Source organism: Cucurbita moschata, unplaced genomic scaffold (assembly GCF_002738365.1).
Source record: "Cucurbita moschata cultivar Rifu unplaced genomic scaffold, Cmos_1.0 Cmo_Scf00032, whole genome shotgun sequence".
NCBI lineage: Eukaryota > Viridiplantae > Streptophyta > Magnoliopsida > Cucurbitales > Cucurbitaceae > Cucurbita > Cucurbita moschata.
The window spans coordinates 872,563-885,257 of record NW_019268548.1 but is presented as its reverse complement, the minus strand read 5'-3'; the positions used below and the strand labels follow the sequence as shown (position 1 = coordinate 885,257).

Here is a 12,695-nt window from a genome sequence, read left to right as displayed (position 1 = left end):
TTAATTAATATACTTAACCAAAAAAAAAAATTAAATTGCGGTTTAGTCAATATTCATTATCTAATTGAGTTTAGTTGACTAATTATGCTTCCATTAATAACCTTGGGCCAAGTATGAAGATATGGGCCTGCTACTTATTCATAATTTAGGCCCAATTGGATGAGAAAGCAGGCCGAAAGGCCCAATAAATTAAAGGACAGGGACGAAACTACCGTCGACCACAAGGTCATGGCCCGTGACAAAGGCTGAGTCATCGGAAGCGAGGAAGAGCACAGCGTCAGCGACATGACTCGCCTTCAACGCTACACCTTCCAGCCTCGACATTCCTCTGTACGCTTTCTCGACGTCCTCCATTCCCATTCCCAGCGACCTACATGTCGCCGCCGTCGCTACCCCACTCGGCGACACGCAATTCACCCTTATTCCCTTCCCTCCAAGCTGCACGCTCGCCGATCGCACCAACCCTAACACTGCGTGCTTCGACATACAGTAGTCCGTCCTCCGTCTACTCCCGTTCGCTGCCGCCACACTCCCCGTGCACACGATGCTCCCTCTTACTCCCCCTTCAACCATCGCCCTAGCCGCGTGCTTCACGCACGCCGCCATCCCCTTCACGTTCACCTCGAACAGTTTGTCTGAGGCTGAGAGATCCAGGTCCAGGATGGTTTGGTCTTGGCTGCTTAATACTCCTGCGTTGCTGAACATCACGTCCAATTTTCCGTACTTTTTCACCGTTGATTCCACCATTGATTGCACTTGATTTTCGTCCGTTACGTCGCAGCGGATGTAGCTACACCTTTGGCTGCCGATCGATTCGGCAACTTGGCGTCCTCGGTCGTCTTGGATATCGGCGATTACGACTACTTTGACGCCGTTGTCGGCGAACAGACGTACGGTGGACTCGCCGATGCCGCTTGCTCCGCCGGTGACAATAGCTACTTTGCCTTCAAGTTTGAGCGGCCTGGACGTGGACTGCGACATTGTGAATGGTGATCTCTACCAGGTATTCCACGAAGGCTTGACTGAGGGGGGTGGGGGTGGGGGTTTATCTATAATGTGTGATCCTAGCTTCTTAGACAACTCCAATTGTCCTAAAGCCATGATTAAGATAATGTTGCATTACGGTAATAATTATACAGATAATTGCCATGAGTTGTAAAGATTGCTGCGATTTGACGGCCTTTCAATAACTTTTTCTTTTTCCAACTCTTTATCTCTTTCGATGCAATTTCTCGTTTTTTCGGTTTTTTTTTCTTCTTCAGTGTCAATAATAAATACACATTTGAAGAAAAAAAAGAACGAATCGAAGAAACTTTTCAATAATAGATCATTTGTGGCTTGAACGGAATGGTATCAAAGCTTAGGAGGGTGGCCCCAAAGAAGCTTAGGAGGGTGGCCCCAAAGGAGATGGATGGTGAGATCCTAGTCGGTTTGAGAGAGAAACGAATGTGATATGTACTGAGCCAAGATACATAGTAGAAACTTTTCACTAGTAGATCATTTGGCTTGAATTGAATGGTATCTAAGCCTAGGAGGGTGGCCCCAAAGGAGGTGGATCGTGAGATCCCAGTCGGTTTGAGAGAGAAACGAATGTAATATGTACTGAGCCAAGATACATAGTAGAAACTTTTCACTAGTAGGTCATTTGGCTTGAATTGAATGGTATCAAAGCCTAGAAGGGTGGCCCCAAAGGAGGTGGATGGTGAGATTCCAATCGGTTTGAGAGAGAAACAAATGTGATATGTACTAAGCCAAAATAGGAATGTGGAATGTGATATGTACTAAGCTAAAATAGGAATGTGATATGTACTAAGCTAAAATAGGAATGTGATATGTACGGAGATAAAATAGGAATGTGTTATATACTGAGACAAAATAGGAATGTGAAGTCAAAATATGAATGTAATATGTACTAAGCTAAGATAAGAATGAGATATATACTGAGCCAAAATAGTATAAGCGAATGTGATGTATCGAGCCAAAATAGTATAAGCTAGGAACTGAGTCAAATAGTATAAGAAATAGTATGAGCTAGGAACTGAGTCAAATAGTATAAGATAAGCCATCCAAATAGTATAAGATAGGACGACGGCGTCAAAGGAGATGGATTGTGAAATCTGAGGTTGGTTGATTGGAGGAATACATTCAACCCGAAGACTTTGCCACATTTTGTTATGTACGACCGTGTCATTGCTTGCCGTTATTGTGGAGCGACTACATGATTCATCTTACAAGGTTGGGAGTCGATTGTGCATTTGGGCATCGCTGAGACAGGGATAGCACTGCACTTGTTGCAGCACGTAAAGCCATCCCTCAGTCAAAAGAACCATCGCCAGAGGAAGAAGTCGGGGGAAGGGGGTGGGGGACAACACACACGAGGCAAATAAGAAGTAAACCCAAAATCACAGGAACTGTCATGAATAGACCGAAGAAACTTCCATGAAACTCAACTCCCTCCCAACAACAACGTGGGTTGATGAAAACTATTTGAAGGGAACTTTGTTAGACCTCAAAGTTGCTTACATTCATGAATAATCCGAGTGAGACTCGGAGTAATCGCTCGGGCAGGGCGACATAACCTCTCGCTCTAGCAGCTGCAGTACTTGGTTCATTGTAGGCCGCATAGCCGGGTTGCCATTAGTGCACCTCGCCGCTATTTCGAGAATCACTTCTAATGTTTCCACATCTGCATTCTTGCACCTATTATCCACTATGTTCTCCAATTGGTCTTCTCCTCTCAGGGTGTTCAACTATAAGACCATACTCATATTTAGAGGTTGAAAAAATGCAAGAACTTGAAAATGGTGCAGAGATTAGCTTACCCAACCAACAACATTTAGGCCCCTCTTTGAGAAAAATGCATCACTTGGTCTCTTCCCTGTTACAAGCTCCAGCAACAGCACTCCAAAGCTATAAACATCAGAGTTCTCAGTTCCTATCCCACTTTGCAAGTATTCTGCTCAAGAACATTTAGTTATAATTTCAGAATTGAAGTTGAATCGCCATTGTTGCTTATAAGAACGATAGAGGAAATTGGACCTGGAGCCAGATAACCAAATGTGCCAGCAACAACTGGTGTGATATGGGAATCCCCATCAACTGAAAGCTTTGCAAGACCAAAGTCAGCTACGTGCGCCTCTAAGTTCTCGTCAAGAAGAATGTTGCTGGATTTTATGTTGCAGTGCACAATCTTTGGACAGCAATCATGGTGCAAGTATGCCAGTCCTCGAGCGGTGCCGAGCGCTATGTTTAACCGAGCACTCCAATCCAAACACTTTCCTGCTCCATGTTCTGCAAATAATGAAAACATAACATTACAACGAATTGAAAAGAACAATAAAGCTTCCACTTTCTAGAGTTTCATACTCAAGATATCACCTCTCCGATTTTGTTCCCCTCTCCAACCGATATGGAATCTCACAAATGATATCAAAGCTAAAACGGTGCGCCAATGAGGACATTAAGCCCTCAAGGGATGGATTGTGAGAGCCCACATCGATGGGTGCAGGGAACGAAGCATTCCTTATAGAAGGGTATGGAAACCTCTCCTTAACAGACGCATTATAAAACTTGGAGGGAAACCCTTCAAGAAAAAGTCTAAAGAGGACAATATCTATCGGCGGGTCAAGGTTAAGAAAATGATACCATGCAAGAAATCATCCAAGCTACCCTCCGTCAGATAATCATATATCAGAAGCTTTGAAGAAGGAAGCCTGCAATAGCCACGCAATTTCACTAAGTTTATGTGTTTAATGCTTCCCAAAATCTCCAATTCTCTTTCAACAAGCTCTGAACCATCCTGAGTCCTATCAATTTTCTTTACAGCAAATGTTCCACGATCATTCATGACCATCCGATACACAGTGCCTAATCCGCCCGAGCCAATAACATGTGTCTCATTCAGGCCCTCCAGCTTCTCTATGATCTCACATGTTGGATACGGTAGATTGCCATGGAATGTAATAAGCTTCTCACCTGCATTGTGTTGTGAGGGTTGTCAATTGCGTCATGTATTTTGAGATAAAATTAGAAGAACCAGATTTAAATAAACCCAATAGCTCACTTGGTTCGTAGTTTCTTTGCTTCTTAACTTCCATGTAACTCTTTGCAGCTCTTTCTTTCTTTGACAGCAAACGAGTCCACATGAACACTATAAATACGACCAACACGAACCCGGCTGTCGATATGGCACCAATCAACAGTCCCTTCAAGTAATGAGAGGATCGTTTTGCAGGAACTGTAACATAAAAAAACAAAATTAGTATCCCATTCTTTTGAAGAAAACAAGGTCGCTGATTCATCTGATTGCAATATGATTGTGGTAATAAGTTCTTTAAAGTGAAATGAGAAATTGCCTGCAGCTTCATCACTTTCAGCATGTGGTAAGACAGCAGGAAATCCGAGTGAGGTCCGGCAGGGCTTGTTCACTTGCCGGCCACAAAGACCTTGATTGTCAAGGAACCTGCCACATCAAGAAACCATCAACATGAAACCATCCACTTGCGTAGAGACCAAGCAGTATAATAATATTATCTCCTCCTAACACCCAAGTTCTCTTTGGAATGCCATGAACAAGCCTACATGCCCACTTCGTTGATCCATTGCATACTCCTAAACCATGCTTGTATAAATCCTAAAACTAAATCCAAACCAAAAACGTAATTGTGAGATCCTACATCGGTTGTAGAGAGGAACAAAACATTTCTTCCTAGCAGACGCGGTTTAAAATCGTGAGGTTGAACGATCATACGTAACGGGTCAAATCGGACAATATTTATTAGTGGTGAGTTTAGGCTGCTACAAATGGTATTAGAGTCGGACACCGGGTGGTGTGTCAGCGAGGACACTAGGTCCCCAAGGGGGTGGATTGTGAGATCCCACATTTGTTGGAGTGGGGAATAAAGCATTTCTTATAAGTGTGTGTAAACCTCTACCTAACAAATGCATTTTAAAACTATAAGGCTAACAGCGATACGCAATGGGCCAAAGCGGACAATATCGGCTAGTGGTGAGCTTAGGAAGTTACGGATGATATCAGAGCCAGATACCGGGCGGTGTACCAGCAAGGACGCTGGGTCTCCAAAGGGGGTGGATTGTGAGATCCCACGTCGGTTGGAGAGAGGAACAGAGCATTCCTTATAAGGGTGTGGAAACCTCTTCCTAACAGACATGGTTTAAAACCATGAAACTGACAACGATATGAAATGAGTTAAAGCGGACAATAGCTGTTACACTAACGATACGCAGCTAATAGACAAAGGATTTGAACATGTATAAAAAAGTGGGGCTTTATAGTGTACTTACGAGTCATTCCCAAAGGTGCTAAGAACTCCAATATCTGGGATTTCTCCAAAGAAAGAGTTGGTAGATAAATTCCTGAAATGAGTACCAATTAGCAAGAACCACAAGAAGGATATAATAGTTATACCAATATGAAGAACTGTAGGCATGGAACGTTGACGTCAATGCAGCTTAAAAGATTACAACTTACAGATTGCGCAAGTGTGTGAGACGACCAATTGATGATGGTATGCTTCCCTTAAAGGAATTGCTTGATAGATCCCTACAGTTAAATACCAGTGATAAAAACTGAGTGGCAGAGGTAAAAGGTTTCCTACATGCCAAGGTAAGTAAGGAGTTTCTTACAGTATGGCAAGGTAAGAAAGGTTTCCAATATTTGATGGAATGCCACCTTCAAGATAGTTAGCCCTCAGGTACCTGAATCAAAATAATGTATGATCTCCTGAATATACAAAAATGGTGGAGGGAAGACGCTACATGGGTACTTACAGTGCTCTAAGTTCAGAACAATTAGCAAGTTCATTGGGGATATACCCATGTAAGCCGTTTTGGTGGAGAGCCCTGATTTGACATGAGAAAGAACAGACACTTAAGTGAAGTGTATTACTCGGTGATGTCAAAATAGAGAAGTAAGGCGCTTGTAGAGATGCTTACAGTCTGTGCAATCTGCTAAGTTTACCAATGCTGGGAGATATAATCCCTCCTAGTTGCATGTATGGTAGATTACTGAAGACCCCACAAACAAACAAGCATACACAAAGATTATTAAATGAATGCTCAAAAGATGGGTTAAAAGAGACTGAAGTGACATACATTGAGCTGACACGAGAGTCCTGGGGATGGCAAGAGATACCCGTCCATTTGCAGGGAGATTCATCTGAAGGGCTCCAGTTACTGAGAGCGTTCTTGGTGTCATTTAAACCACTTTTGATTTCCAACAATGTTAAACCTAAGACATACGACAAAGTGAAACCAAACCCCATTGAGAAAAACATAAACCCAGAAGAAAACAGGGAAGATGGGTGGGGATTACCATCTTCAGTGAGAGAAACAGAGCAGTGGCTTAAAAGGGTTGCTGCTACAACCATGGAGAAGACACAAATGAAGAGACCCATTTCGAATGACTTTCCCAACCCGTTTCAAAAAGTGAACTACGGATTATGAATCTCTTGCAGAAGGCAGTCACCGGAGTCATTCGTTTTAGGCGAAGAACCAGTTTCAAAAATGGTTAAGACGTTTGACAATACAAAGCTTTATGATCTGACATTTACAGATGACGAGGGAAGACAAGTTTTTGAATGGGCATGGGAAATCGTGGAGAAAAGCAGTAGCTGTTTGTCCTAAGCTGAAATTTTTATTAAAAACAAAGTCTTTGAGATTCAAAATTCATATCGAATGACGAGATATCTGTACTGTTCCATAATCTCTGGTCTTTTTTTTCTAAAGAACATAACTTTCTTAGCATTTACAAGTTACAACATCAGGGAAGTGTTCACTTTTGAAGTGGGATTATTTAGAGCTATAATGGGAAAGGTGGCGTTGGGTGCGTTTGTTTCAAATCAGCTGACCGATTTGAACTTCTTAGTTGCTTAGCTAAACAGTGTTTATTCAGTTTCAGCCCAGATAACACAGCCCACTTTTCCCCTAAAAGCGAGGTCGTTCAAGTCCCTGCAGCCCAACAATAACGCCTAGCAAATGTTATCCTCTTCGAGTATTCCCTTTCGGACATCTCCAAGGTTGTTCTCCTTCCCAACCAATGTGAGACATCATAATCCACCCCCTTCGAGGCCTAGCGTCCTCACTGGTACTCCTTCTTTCCTTCCATTGACGTGGGACCGCCCCCAAATCCACCCCCTTTGTGGCCAGTGTCCTTACTGGCACACCGCCTCGTGTCTACCCTCTCTTCGACGAATAGCGAGAAGGCTGGCACATAGTTCGGTGTCTGGCTCTCATACCATTAGTAACGCCCCAGATCCACCGTTCGCAGATATTGTCTTTTTTGGGCTTCCCCTCTAAGGCTTTAAAACTCGTCTGCTAGGAAAAGGTTTCCACACTCTTTTTATAAATGATGGTTTGTTCTCCTCCCCAACCAATGTGAGACATCACACCAACTTTCCATACAAATAGAAAAAAGTATACTCACATTATGCGACGTAACCACTTAAAAACGACAATATCTGTTAATAGTGAGTTTCAACTATACTTGACAGTGTTCCAGCGAGGATGTTGGGCCCGTAAGAGAGTGGATTGTGAGATCACACATCAGTTGGAGAAGAGAACGAAACATTTCTTATAAAAGTGTTAAAATCTTTTAAAATCACGAAACTAACGGTATCTCCAAATGCATTTTATACAAGAATTGATAGCGTGTACAATGAAGAAAGCAAAAGGTTAGTGTTTTCGACGCCATTATGAGATCTCTGACTTTATTGTCAATTATTTGAGATAGGATTGAACTGCGACGTCTCAAAGCTTTAGACTTTTAAACGTTCCCACTGCTCACACTTCAATTTGTTGACCACTTTGTCTTCTGTTTTAACCCAATCACAGCACCTGGAGCCTCAAGAACGTCTCTTTGACCACCTTTCTGCTACAACACCAAAATTACATTCAATACCATTCCTTATCACGCAAACTAATCTTTCAAATTTGATTCGTTTAGACCAATGCTGTTCTTCGTATTGGGAAGGTGACAAAAATCTCTATTCATACGAGACTTATAAAATTCAAACCAAGAACGAAATTATGTACCGGGAGAGGTGTCAAAAGAAAGGAACAACACCTCTATTATATCATACCATTGTGGATATGTAGAGTCCGTTCACGTGCTCGTATTAATTAGTTGAGTAAATATCTCCAATTATAGAACTAGAAATCTAGTTGGATTGAGATGCTTTTACTTTTCTCTGCATGCTGATTGAAAGGGATATTTTGTCACTTTCAAGTTGAATTCTATTTTCCTTCCTTTGAAAAAAACACTCTCATTTAATAAGCATACTATCTATAATGTGACTGGTTTTTAGTGATGGTTTCACATCAGTCTACTTTGGCCTCCTCGTAAAAGTTTCATGCGAGATCCTACTTCATTTAGAGAGGGGAACGAAGCATTTCTTATAAAGGTGTGAAAACCTCCCCCTAACAGACGCATTTTAAAACCATGAGGCTGACAGCGATACGTAACATACCAAAGCGGACGATATTTGTTGGAGGTGGGCTTAGACTGTTACAAATTGTATCGGAGCTAGACGCCAAGCGGTGTACCAGCAAAGACGTTGAGCTCTCAAGGAGAATGGATCATTGTGGGATTCCACGTTGGCTGGAGAGGGGAACGAAGTATTTCTTACAAGGGTGTGGAAACCTCTCCCTAGCAGATACGTTTTATTATATCAGTTTCTCTATTTGGGACCATCAACCTCTAGGAAATATGGCATTTTATGTGCTTCAGAAAACTGAGGCAGGCATTAATGAAGTCCCTCAACTCAAAATCTACAGTACAAATCATTAAGTTACAATCAGTTGAATGTGGTAATTGAATGGGTACATGCAACTGTTCTTACAGAAAACAACAGTGCTTCTTGTATGAGCTCAAAGCTGTCTCATTAATTCAGCACTTTTGAAACCTTGAGAGGCAATGGATTGGTGTGTGTGCAGGCCAGGAATAGCAGTTTCACAGCCTGTGCCTTCCTTCACTGTGAGGGGCTTTGGCATTAACTGGGATTCCTGCAAAACAGCACTTACAATAAGGACATTCAAACAACTTCATCTGATACCATTTTGAGCTAATGTTAATCTAACAACTTTGATAATCCTGCACACATTTCACTTTCTCATTACATCTTTGTCCTTACTACTATTCAGGGAAGAACATATCACAAATCTTTGAAAGCTAACAAAAAGTAGTTATCTGGATCCAACATTTCATATGCTGATACCCCCACATTCAGAATTGACAACTTATTCTGGAAGTATACATGTGAGATCCCACGTCGGTTGGGGAGGAGAACGAAACATCATTTATAAGGGTGTAGAAACCTCTTCCTAGCAGATGCGTTTTAAAAACTTTGAAGAGAACTCAGAAGGGAAAGCCCAAAGAGGACAATATTTATTAGTTGTGGGTTTGGTCTATTACAAATGGTATCAGAGTTAGACATCAGGCAATGTGCTAGCAAAGTGGTTGAGCCTTGAAGGAGGGGTGGACAAGAGGCGGTGTGCCAGCAAATATGCTAGGCCCCGAAGGGCTGGATTGGGGGGTCCCACATCGATTGGAGAAGGGAATGAGTGCCAGCGAGGTCGCTGGGTCCCAAAGGGGGTGGATTGTGAGATCCCACGTCGTTTGGAGAGGAGAATGAAACACCCTTTATAAGGGGTGCCAGCGAGTACGATGGACCCTGAAGGAGATGGATTGTGAGATCCCACATCGGTTGGGAAGGAGAACGAAACACTTTTTACAAGATGTGGAAACCTCTCCCTAGTAGATGCATTTTAAAAACTTTGAGGGAAAGTCCTAAAAGGAAAACTTAAAGAGGACAATATCGACGGTGGACTAAGCCATTACAATACAATTATTAAGTAAACTCAACAGTGGATCACAGTATAAAAGAAGTTGTGTCTAAGAGGGTAAGAAGAAGATCAGAGAGTGATTCTGAGTGAGAGGCATGGAGAGAAATAATGAAGATGTTCATAATCTTGATGAGGCTAAGGTCAATTATAAAGGAGTCAAGGCCTTGCCATTTGTAGTAGGTTCGTAACATAACTCAATTTGTTTGGTTTTGATACTTGTAATGCTAATCAATATGTGGGTTTGTTGATTTAGGGAATGAAACTTTTGAGAAGCTGGGGACTACGGGCACTTCTTCAAACCTTTTGGTGTATTTGACAGATGTATTTCATATGAAAACCATCACTGCCACCACTCTTATGAACATTTTCCATGGCAGCACCAACTTTTCCACTTTGTTTGGAGCATTTCTTTGTGACACTTATTTTGGACGCTACAAGACCTTAGGATATGCCTCCATTGCTTCATTAATGGTACGCCTGCTGCTATTGTTTCACTATCTCTTATAAAAACACATATAAGGATTGAATAATTTGGTTGCTTTCATGTCCCTGATCACTCGCACAGGGGATGGTTGTACTAACACTGACAGCAACAATTGAGAAGCTGCACCCACCAGATTGTGGAAAGGGCAGTGCCACAGGCGGGGCTTGCCTAGAGCCAACGCCATGGCAGATAGCATTTCTGTTATTTGGATTGGGACTGCTCATAATCGGAGCTGGGGGTATCAGACCCTGCAACTTGGCGTTTGGAGCCGACCAATTCAATCCCAACACAGCCTCCGGGAAGTTGGGAATAAACAGCTTCTTCAACTGGTACTACTTCACCTTCACATTTGCCATGATCATATCTCTAACCATCATTGTGTATGTCCAAACTGAAGTCAGCTGGGCTTGGGGATTGGCAATCCCTGCGTTCCTCATGTTCCTGTCCTGTGCGCTTTTCTTCATGGGTTCTTGGATTTACGTCAAATTGGAACCCGAAGGGAGTCCTTTCACCAGTGTGATGCGAGTCCTAGTGGCTGCTCTCAAGAAAAGGCGCCTGCCTTCGCCGGACCAGCAATGGCCATCTCTTTTTAACCACATTCCCTCAAACTCCATCAATTCCAAGCTTCCTTACACTGATCAGTTCAGGTGGGTCTCCACTTTCAAAGTTTGAGTCTTTGGTTAAAAGAGAATAACCCCTTTTTATTGCTTTCAGCTTCCTAAACAAGGCGGCAATCATAACCCCAGAAGACAAATTCAAGTCAGATGGCTCTGCAGACGATCCATGGACACTCTGCAGCACACAACAAGTGGAAGAAGTGAAATGCTTGGTGAGAGTGATTCCAATATGGGGTGCAGCCATAATGTACCATGTCGCCACCACGCAGCAACAAACATACGTCGTCTTCCAAGCCCTCCAATCCGACAGGCGCTTGTTCTTCGGGAACACCCATTATTTCAAAATCCCAGCCGCCTCCTACACCATATTCACAATGATTGGCCTCACCATCTGGATCCCTTTCTACGACAGAATCGTAGTCCCTTCTCTGCGCCGAATCACCGCTAGAGAAGGCGGCATCACGCTCCTTCAAAAAATGGGGATTGGAATGGTCATTGCCATTGTAACCATGTTCATCTCAGCATTAGTGGAGCAAAAGAGGAGGAATCTGGCCCTCACACAGCCCCTGTGCGAAGAAACAGGGAGAAGGGGTGCAATTTCGTCCATGTCTGCGCTCTGGTTGGTACCTCAACTGACGCTGATTGGGTTGTCCGAGGCGTTCACCGTGATTGCCCAAGTCGAATTTTACTACAAGGAGTTCCCTGAGAACATGAGGAGCATTGGGGGGTCGTTTTCTTTTGTGGGTCTTGCGCTGTCGAACTATTTGAGTGGGTTCATGGTGACGGTGGTGCACAGCCTCACCACCGGCAACTGGCTGCCGGAAGATCTAAACGAGGGTCGATTGGATTATTTCTATTTCATGGTATCGGGATTGGAAGCCGTGAACTTGGGGTACTTCGTGTTGTGCTCTAAGTGGTACAAGTACAAGGGAAGTGGAAGCCATGGCGTTGATGAGATGGACTTTGGGAAGACAGAATTTGAGAAAACTGTGGTTTATTGATTGATGACTGCGATTGTGTCGTTATTTGCAGCTTCCTTTCCTGTTTATGTTTATGAATTTAATATTGATAATGTAACGTCAAATCGGATTTTGGTTGCGATTATGTTCTTATATGGACCTTCCTTACTTCTCTTATATGAATGAACATCGTAATGTAATAACCTCTCCAACCATGATTTTCATCCTTATACAGTCGGTTGAAAAGGATAAATAAACATTTTTTATCTCTAGTATAGGCTTATAGAAACTCCAACCTATCTCTAAGTCTGAAGCTAATAAATAAGCCTCGAATTATAAAAAAAAAAATTTCTTAAATGAGTGGAGACATTAATAATATGTATGAACAATTTTATGTCAATAATTTCAACTCTTTCTCTATTTAAATTAAATGCAATCCACTCATTTTGTCATTAAATCTTGACTTTATAGCTTTTTAAAGTAAATACGTATAATAAGAGGACTGCATTCTTTCTTTTCTTTTACTCTTTGATTTACTACTTAAAAAAAAAGGGTATGTGACAGTAATTATGTCATATTAACTTATCTTTACTAAAAAACAATTTTTTATAATATGGTCGAAATATATTATGTGTTTTCATTTATGTGTACCAAACGTGTTTAAATTGATTATTGGTTCACCTTTTCTTAGTATTACAAATTTTGATCAATCAAGAAAGTATGTGGGGACGAATTGGTGAGAGGTCATCCTCGTCATTTTACTTTTTCTACTCT

General features: G+C 42.2%; 3 protein-coding genes across 3 annotated transcripts; 1 reads left to right on the top strand and 2 right to left on the bottom strand.

The window, feature by feature from the left end:
- Positions 1-56: 56 nt before the first annotated feature.
- On the bottom strand, positions 57-1,200 carry LOC111429797 ((-)-isopiperitenol/(-)-carveol dehydrogenase, mitochondrial-like). The gene has a single exon (XM_023065804.1). The coding sequence runs from the start codon at positions 979-981 to the stop codon at positions 190-192; it is 792 nt and encodes a 263-aa protein (XP_022921572.1). The 5' UTR covers positions 982-1,200; the 3' UTR covers positions 57-189.
- Positions 1,201-2,120: 920 nt separating this feature from the next.
- LOC111429793 (LRR receptor-like serine/threonine-protein kinase FEI 2) lies at positions 2,121-6,610 on the bottom strand. Its single transcript, XM_023065800.1, has 13 exons — positions 6,335-6,610; positions 6,115-6,250; positions 5,956-6,027; positions 5,791-5,862; positions 5,647-5,718; positions 5,492-5,563; positions 5,305-5,376; positions 4,356-4,462; positions 4,064-4,237; positions 3,646-3,975; positions 3,040-3,291; positions 2,823-2,956; positions 2,121-2,750 (listed from the first exon to the last, which is right to left on the bottom strand). Exons 1-13 carry the CDS (start codon positions 6,414-6,416, stop codon positions 2,526-2,528), a joined length of 1,800 nt encoding a protein of 599 aa, XP_022921568.1. The 5' UTR covers positions 6,417-6,610; the 3' UTR covers positions 2,121-2,525.
- Positions 6,611-9,885: 3,275 nt separating this feature from the next.
- On the top strand, positions 9,886-12,109 carry LOC111429868 (protein NRT1/ PTR FAMILY 2.10-like). The gene is made up of 4 exons (XM_023065930.1): positions 9,886-10,041; positions 10,115-10,332; positions 10,427-10,992; positions 11,060-12,109. The coding sequence occupies exons 1-4, from the start codon at positions 9,957-9,959 to the stop codon at positions 11,961-11,963; spliced, it is 1,773 nt and encodes a 590-aa protein (XP_022921698.1). The 5' UTR covers positions 9,886-9,956; the 3' UTR covers positions 11,964-12,109.
- Positions 12,110-12,695: the final 586 nt, after the last annotated feature.